Source organism: Glossina fuscipes, unplaced genomic scaffold, assembly GCF_014805625.2.
Source record: "Glossina fuscipes isolate IAEA_lab_2018 unplaced genomic scaffold, Yale_Gfus_2 59, whole genome shotgun sequence".
Taxonomy (NCBI): Eukaryota; Metazoa; Arthropoda; class Insecta; order Diptera; family Glossinidae; genus Glossina; species Glossina fuscipes.
In genome coordinates this window covers 5,662,122-5,671,262 of record NW_023998431.1, presented here as the reverse complement: position 1 = coordinate 5,671,262, position 9,141 = coordinate 5,662,122, and the positions used below count along the sequence as shown (strand labels likewise).

The 9,141-nt window shown below is 34.8% G+C and overlaps 1 protein-coding gene across 2 annotated transcripts; it reads right to left on the bottom strand.

Annotated features, from left to right (window-relative positions):
* Nucleotides 1-108: 108 nt before the first annotated feature.
* On the bottom strand, nt 109-3,463 carry LOC119637263 (TBC1 domain family member 7). Of its 2 annotated transcripts, XM_038033148.1 has the most exons (5): nt 1,901-3,463; nt 1,345-1,784; nt 849-1,244; nt 564-792; nt 109-509 (listed from the first exon to the last, which is right to left on the bottom strand). In XM_038033148.1, exons 2-5 carry the CDS (start codon nt 1,506-1,508, stop codon nt 423-425), a joined length of 876 nt encoding a protein of 291 aa, XP_037889076.1. In that variant the 5' UTR covers nt 1,509-1,784; nt 1,901-3,463; the 3' UTR covers nt 109-422. The 2 variants fall into 2 exon arrangements, with proteins under 2 accessions (XP_037889076.1, XP_037889075.1); XM_038033147.1 differs by having other exon boundaries at nt 1,345-3,463.
* Between the last annotated feature and the right edge of the window lie 5,678 nt (nt 3,464-9,141).

The window sequence follows — 9,141 nt, the reverse complement described above, 5'->3', positions numbered from 1 at the left end:
CTTATCATAATAAACCTAGTAAGCAATCAGAGTAATAAAAAACTAAAGTTGTATTAAAAATCCGTGAAATTTTTCAAGAAAGATTGTTGTTGATTGTTTTATATTTTTATTTCCGATTTTTGGGCTCTTCATTATTATTTTCAATAGTTTTCAACATTAAGGTACGACAGTGATCGGTGACCTATGAAGTGGAATATCTATACTACTTTCTCATTCTATCGGCAATTCTATTTGCACCTAACATAATATGCGGCACTCAGTTAGTGGTTGAAAAACGTATTAACTTATCGGTTAGACCGAAGAATTACTTTCTCTCTTGGATATAGTGTCCAATTATATTAGAATTGCAGAGATCGCTGCCGAGTGAAGAATGCCATTTTCGAATATATTTATGTAGTTATAAATTTATTACAAATAATGATTTAATGAATTTTTATTTCGCTATGTTGCTTGTTATTCTGCCAATTCTTTATGGCTTTGTTAACTATAACCGCATCTTGATCTTTGATCTAGAAAGACAAATTACAGAAAAACAAAATTAAACTAATGTCATCGTAGAGTACCTGTTCTACCAGCGTCTTAAATTCTTGCCGGGTGTGACATTTTAAAGCATTGCCCTTTAAAACCTTGGCTAATTCCAAAAATATGAATACCACGATCTTCCTCGAGCCACCGCAAATTTTATCCCACACACGCACTAGCGTTGACTCACTTATCACACCAGCAAATCCGGTAACATACCATTTGTCCAGCAAATCGTTCGAGGAAAATACCGCCAAATTTTCTAAATGACTTTTTGTTTTTTAAGTGTACATTCTTTAAACACATCATTACTCGTTTACACTTACTTGAACAAATTACTATCTTCCTTTCTTAACAAATTCTGCGATAATTCCTTTAACTTCCCGCAGTCTTGTGCAATTTCTCTGGTGCATGAATAAAACTCTTTCGCCAGCCAATATGTTTCGACATCGTTTTCAAATATTTGCAATAACACTTTGACTATCTCAACAAAGTTATTATCCAAATCAATTTTATCGTTGTTTGAATATAATAAACGATTCTGCTCTAACTGCCACATACTTAGCAGAACCTTACTTTTCGGAGTATTTGCACTGATAATCTGCATAACGGTTACTGCACGCAAAAGATCATCATAGACTGCTTTACGCTGTTCCATAATATATTCCGTAGAATTCTTATGCAAAGGCATAACGCCAAGTATTATGTTCCACAACAAACTTCTATAAAATTATATATAATATTAGTTAAAGCAGCGGTCGGCAAATTGCAGCAAGGTTAAGAATTTAAAGAAAATGAGAGTCAACCCAGGGAAATATTTACCTCGTTGTACTTGGTACAGTGTAGCTTAAACAAAATTGTTTCAATTTTGCATGATTACGTATATTATCCTGAAGTAATTTATTAAGTGATTTCTTTTCTTCGACACTATGGCATCCAACTTTTTCGTAATAACTTGAACGAAAATTGCGTTCATCCGTACCCATCTCGTGTGGTGCAAAATCTATTCCTTCTTCTTCTGTTATTCACCAAATCAACAAGAGAAGACTCGGCGTGAAAAAAAAGTTTCTTTGGTGCAGCCTCAACAATTTCAGTTTTCTAAAAACGTTGGCAATTCTCAACGATATTGAAGTGGACGTCAAATGTATGTGCCACCGCCCAAAAGAGGTGCTAGCGACAGACAAGTTTTACTAACTAAATTGCACCAACCAAGCCAGCAGCATGAAGAGCAATAAAGCATACAACCGCAGTTTTAAATATGTCTTTTACGAGAGTGTTGAATATTGTGGAATAAATTTTATATAATTTTTAAAGAAAAAAAAACTTGATTTTATATTATCCTGGAGTTTAAAATTTTGGTCGTATGAAATACACCAACCTAGCCATCATGAAGGCAAAAATTCATGCTTAAGCAATTTTGAATGGAATAAATGGGAAAAATTTGTTGCGAATATGGAAAGAAAGGTGTTTTATTATAGTATGAAATTGAAGGTGTATGTGGTCGAAAGTTTTTCTCTTCGTTAAGCAGCGTAAAAGAAAAAATGGAAGCTAATATGAACCACTTTCTAAAGCTATTGCCATTTTATTTTACGAAGTTATGGAGTCGAGTTGCGTTCATTCTTTGTTTTTCTGCTTTTTATTTATTTTACACAGCACTCCAGTTTCTTTCCATATTCAGCTTCCGCGTAGTTTAATTTTGTAGAAAAAGCATTCATATTGAATTTGTGAATTTCTTTTAATTATTTAATATCATTTTTCCGGACAAATTTATTACACAAATTTTTAAAAGTCAAAGAATTTTCGTTTACACGCTGCGTAACATATTTTGTTATATATTATATGTGCAAGTTTCTGAACTAAAAATTTTAAAAATGTTTGAAAATTTCGCAAATAAAGATTAACGCTAAGTATTTTTATGCTACAAAAAAAATTTCCCGAAAGAAAACGTTTTTGAAAACTGGATAGGAAAAAATAAATTCAATCAGATTGGCGTTGACAATCTCCACAAAAAATTGTAAACAAATTCCTTGTCTTTCTTCTTCTTCTGTGAGTCAGAAAGTCAACAAACAGATGTTTCGCTGAGTTTATATACAATAGACAAGAAAGTTATGCGTGTTCAACGTTCGCTACGTAACTAGGATTATTATTATCTTTTTCAATTTACAAATTAAATTTTTTTTTCGTATGTACTTCTTTTTATATATTTCTACTTTTGAAGACGATATGGTCACGAAACTTTTTTTTGAAGGATTGCAGGATAGAACAGAATATAGTAGATTTCGTAGTATGAGAAATATTAGAGTACATGTACGAGTACGTGTATGAGGTATATTATGAAAGCGCTGAAAATTGCGAAAGTAAAAGGAGTGTGAGAAGGAATAGACTCATAATTTGGCTATGAATATTTTATATGTATTGTTGGTTTAAAAGAGAGAAATGGTGAATTGCGTGAACGTAAAATGCCTAAAAAGATAAGGCCGGATGATTCGCGTTGAATAGAATTCTTTTGAATAGAAAAATTGGCGGGCAAACGTTATCTTGTAGAGGCACAACATTTGCCATCTGTATTAAGCACAGTCTGCGGGTGGATTTCATACCACCAAGAGCGAAACAAAAACATTTCTATTGAAAATAAATTCCAAATTGCAACTATTTAATCAGCTGTTATAACTTGGCAAATGGTAATATCAGTTGATTCTATAGTAGATTTCAAATACATCGCTCTAAAAATATTCCTAAAAATGTGGAAACATTATCAAACTAATCAGCTAAAGAACAAAATGGTATGGATACGATATGGATACGATGTGGGTACGTATTAATTTTAAACATCAAGACGCGATCGGCTGTCAGCCCATGAAGTGTGGTTTGTCCTATTGTTTCTCTATATTATCGAGTGCAGAACTACAAAGGAACATGTGAGTGAGCACACTTGGCACACAATTGAACAGTTAACCAGTAAACAATTGAATTCATGTAAAATTTTGGAATGGAACTATTATTATTATTATTATTATTATAATTTTAGACTAATGAAATAAATTCTTCGACTAAAAAAAAAGAAAAAAAGGCATTAAGCACTAGCACTACAGTCTATCGGCTCTAGGAATGGAACTATTTTTTGAGCCGTTCCAAATAAAAGAATTCCTACAAGAAATATGCCTTCTTATGTAAGAACAAGGTCTAATTTTTAGTATTTACTGACGGAAATCGTTCCAACACAGTGACTTGGCACTTAAATTTGCTGTGGTAAAATTGGACTTTCGGTCCCCTTCGTGTATACGAGCTATCATACAGAATAGCTCATTACATGTAAAACATGCATGACTTTTGGTATTTTATAATGAAGGTACGTGAAGAATAGTATTAGGACAAGTAATGTAAGGTATTTGAAAGTAGGCTTTGCCCGACTATAAGCTTGCTTACGTTGTTGTGTATAAGTTATCGCCATAAACCTGACTCTAATCTACTGCAGACGAAGGCTACCACCACAAATTACTACCAACATATAATTAACAGTGCAGTGGAAGGAGAGAAAATCTGTTCAAAATCCAAGAAGCAAAGCAACAGCAACAACAACAACAAATAAAGCCGAAAGCTTTGGGCAGTAACAATACAAAGAAGACGCAGCAGAAGGAGAACAAAAGGCTATATGAGGAACTAATGTTAAGTAAAAGCATTAATGTAGAGTGACCATTCAAGAGAAAAAGAAGTGGAATAAATAAATAACAATAGAAAGTAAGGACATATAAGCCACAAATCTATTGGCTTAGTCCATCTCTGTTCAACATACCAAAAAAAAAAAAAAAAAAAAAAAAAAAAAAAAAAAAAACAAAAGTTTTTAATGGTAGAAGAATTTAGCCATTTATTCGGAAGTTCTAAAATTTCATGAAGAATTACCAATCCCGCTCAGGTAAAGCCATGCATTGATGCCGCGGTAACGGCAGTACTTCAGGGCCAACGACTCATGATAGACCAGAATAATTTTTTAAAGGAAGAAAGTAAGAAAGTAGCGAATCAACCTTACAGATTCCCATCCCGCAGGTAGAGGCATATTAAGAAATAAAAATTGCAAACATTGTGGGCAGAGATAGTTTCAATGCAGTAAAATCTCTTCTTGAATTCAACGGAAGTAGGGAAAAATATGTATCATTGCATGCTGCGGCAAGGGCCGCCCATAAAATTTACGAAAGGTTTACGGAAACAGCGAGTTATGATCAAGTTGTATTTATAATAACAAATAAGGCTACCTATAAAAGTCCGATTTACCTAATGGAACACTTACGTAGTGTGACCTCTTAATATCCCAATTTCACGACGATGTTGAGAAGAGAGTAGCCATGTTGGTCAATAAAACAACAAATAATGTGTGACAATAATCAGTTAACAATACATCTCAATACAAAATATAGACAAGACGATTGGTGACATAGCATCGGCTCTAGCTCTTGCCAAGAAGGTCGATGCAAATCATCTGCAGAACGTATTCGCAACAAACTTTGCAAAGAAAAGCGATTCTTAGGGCGAAATGCATCCACAATATAGAATTTATCCTGAAAACCAAAATGTGAGTGCAAAACTGCGTTCACCGGAACCTATGGATGTTGATTCAACTTCTTCCAAATTCCGATTTAATAATAACCAATACACTAACGGACAGGCACAGAATATGATGGTTATTTTAACTGGAGGCATTGTGACCAAAGACCGATAGGAAAGATTATGGGCGATCAGGCCAGGCCAGAATAAAGGACAATTGAGTCTTGGAGAACGTAAACGAACCACATTCAGAAATGGCAGGGATTGAGCCACATGAAGCAAGATGTTCAAGAGGGCAGGCGAAATACAACATCATTCCTACAAAGATCTGGGAAACGGAACTGAAGAACAAATTGGAGAACTTCATTTTTTAGGAATGGGTCCCGGCTATCTAGGGTATTAAGGGTAATTGCAAGGAATTGAATGAAGTTTCTAACTGGTACAGGCATCTCGAAAAATCATATTCCCTCGTGTGAAGGGCATTAGGATGTGATGCTGGTCAGCCCATAACTCTTAGTTCAATCCAATCCGTAGAATCCAATAGAATTAAGGAAAAAATAAGAACAGAATTGTTTGGGGTATTCACCGATTTTTTTATTCTCTCGTGCATAGTTCACAAATACAATAGTGTCAGTTGATAGACCAGTTAATTGCTTTCGCAATCAGATTATTGTCAAACACGGGAAATCACCGGGTGGAAAATGTTTGATATTGTTTGGGAAAAAAAACGAGACATTTAATAATGATGTAGACTCAATTACAGTGTTGCAAAGATCTGTAAAATCGGATGTAGTTAACGCAATAAATTGTCGCTTACCGAAATTGGAGCGTTGTCAACATAAGCTTATCGAACTTTTTCCGGGAGGAAAGTTTAGGCATGCAAGAAAACTAGTTGCTGACGTAACTGAACCAGATGATCAAAGAGAAATTATTGCCGCGGAACACAACCGAACCCACCGCCCTGTTTAAGAGAACATTGGACAAATCCTCGAAGATTATTTTTTCCCGAAAATGGAAAAAAAAGGAGCTTGTGATGAATTGTCAAATTGGTTTACAGTCAAAACAGCGCCCCACAAAACATCAGATAACTTAAACCCCTATTCCATCACATTGCGGAGAAATTCTTCATATATTCTATTGACTCTCGACACCTTCTTACATGTATCGATAAATTTTCGAAATAGAACAATAGTGGATGTTAAGCCTCTACTCCTCTAATTGTTGAACCTATTTTCCGGTACAACAACCACAGAAACCATTCCAATATTGATATTGTGAATGCTCCACCACTGAATAGTACTTAAAATGGCCAAGTTGAGAGGTTTCACAGTGCTCTGATGGAAATCGCTCGTTGTCTAAAACTTGGCAAGTGTTTAGAGTATACAGAGGAAGTTATACTATTACCCACTACCGGGTACATTAACTCAGTACATACAGTAACTGGATAAAAACCTATCGAAGTGTTCCATACAAAAGAGTTCGACAAATTGACTGAAAACCAACTTCAGAGTGCTGAGCAAAAAGTACTGGAACTACGTAACGAATGTCGCCAAAATCAAACATACGAAATAGTAAAGAAAGTTTTGGTTAAAACCAACAAGTGTTTAGGCAATAAGCCTTCGTCATTATATGTAGGAAAAAATCTTCAGTAAGGGTTTATGTTCCCTTCATTTTTATTTAAGAATTATTTTCAGATTCATTAGCAAACTGGCATTTTCAACGGCTACTTAACCACGTAGCAAGAATATGGCTACTTGAAACATATGACAAACTTGACATAATATTCAGATTTGAAGAATAAAACAGCTAAGCCATTTCACCTATTGAATGAAGAAAATCCCCATAGCAGATTTTGATGAAATTAATAGACTTCTAAAGTTAATAAATTTGCACCAGAGGTAAAAACGCGGATTGAATGCTTTAGGAACAATACTAAAATATATTAAGAGAATCCCAGATCACCATGACTTTGAAAGAGTACAGAAAACTGAGGAGCAAATTATTAAAGAACAAGATAAGCACATTAATATACATGCCGCACTACAGATGCCAATAGCGAATTTAACACGAAGACTAAATCAAATTTTGTAAGTGCAGAAAAAGGGAAAAATAAATACTGAAAACCTTTTTAAATTGTTCGTAGGAAGGAATAGAGCGATAGTTGCTGACCTAGATGATATAATTCTTTATACAACGCTCGCAAAAATTGACCTACTTAATCCTTTGATTCTGAACGCTAAAGAGATTCATCTAATTCCAACGGATAATTGCTCTACTATATCTGATGTAGTAAACGTAGCTATTATATTAAGGTCATACGGTCATTTGATGTCATCTGTTTTCTCATAAAATATCTTCTTTCGGTTGCTCACAATTGCAAGATATTACACCTTGAAGAGACCACTATAGCTAAATGCAGTAATCATACACTGGCTGTAAGACCCACCACTGCTGACCCACCATTTTGCATGGCATCAATTACCTCGCCGTGTTCTTTACAACTCCTATCTGGAAATAAAGCAGTTTGCAGCACAGCTTTTAATAATTTGCACTTATAGGTGAAGTTTATAATGGAGTTATTGCCATTAATGACCAGACGGCAGTAATAGAAGAAAAAGGACAGCTTCCGCTGATTGTTAAAGGAACATATTTGGTGCTATTTGACGGTCAAGTAAAAATCAACAACACGTTTTTCCAAAATAACAATGCTACGACAGCTTGGATTCTTGAAATACCACGAGTGGCTGTAGGTAACCTGACAGAACATCTGGAAATTCTAACCATACTTTATCTTCGTCATACAAACCTAGAAAACTTGGATCACATTCGATACTTATAGCCTACCTGACGGAAACGTCAATACCATTTTATCAATAATTTTTGCACTACTCTTTTCGCTGACGGAAGTATGTTTACCACAAATACTACAAAGTTGCGCAACCAGACAGATGGGCCGACAAATAGACGGACATGTTTAGGTGCATTCCAAAATTGAAACTGCCCAGGAATTTATATACTTTAAAGGTTTTTTAAAGCTTGTTTCTGCGCGTTATAAATGTATTGAAAAAAGAATTAAATTTGGATACACTAAAATATTGGGTAGGCGTAAACAATTGTTTCCATTTTTGTGCACAAATGCTCCAGCATCGCCTATGGAATAGGGGTTCAAACTTTTGTGCATTTATTTGCTATATGCAATATAGCTATATATTCGCTAATCAATGAACTCTCATATTTGCATTTTCGAAGTACATTAGTCTTGTTGTTTGATTTGCAAAAATCTACTGCCGAAGCCCACCAAACACGTACAATAGCTTATTGTGATTATGCTGCTCCATCGTCGGTTTGGTTTCAACGGTTTAAAGGTGGTGACGCGAATTGACTGAAAATGTCTTTTTTGGAACACTTGTTGCAAGAGTTGTCAAGGACAGCTCTGCCGTAACCGGCGTACTCACTAGACACAGCGCGTTCTGATTACCACTTGATGCTTGATGCTTGATTGCTCAAATTGGTGCAACATGCCTTGGGGAACACACGGCTTCGCAAAGTTGAAGAATAATGAAAATGGGTCGACGACTGAATCGTCGCCAAAGTAATATGAATTCTTTCGCCACGATATCGCCCTGTTGCCAGAGATATAGTAAAATGTTGCAGAAAATTATGGAAAATATTTTGATTAATATATATATTTATATATTTTATTTTATATGTATATATATTTTTCTCAATAAATGTCTTTTTCAAGTAAAAAAATGGCCAAAACTAACGGAAGCACTCATTATTTCAACTGTATATGAATTTTCTTGTTTCAAGTACTTATTCAATCATTTTAAAAGTTTTTTTAAGTATATTAGCATAAATAGCACGGTGTGAGCCCGCCACTGCCGTTAATTATTCTGCCCCTTGCGCACACATTTGATAAAGCTCGGGTGTGCCACTTCTTCGCCTTTCCATCCGAGGAGAAAATATCGACACAACAGTAATCGTCATTCTTTTTTGGCTCATCTACCATACCACTTTCTCCCTCTCTCTCTCACACATTTGTATTTCCAGTATTCAAACTAAATATATTTTTTTTAA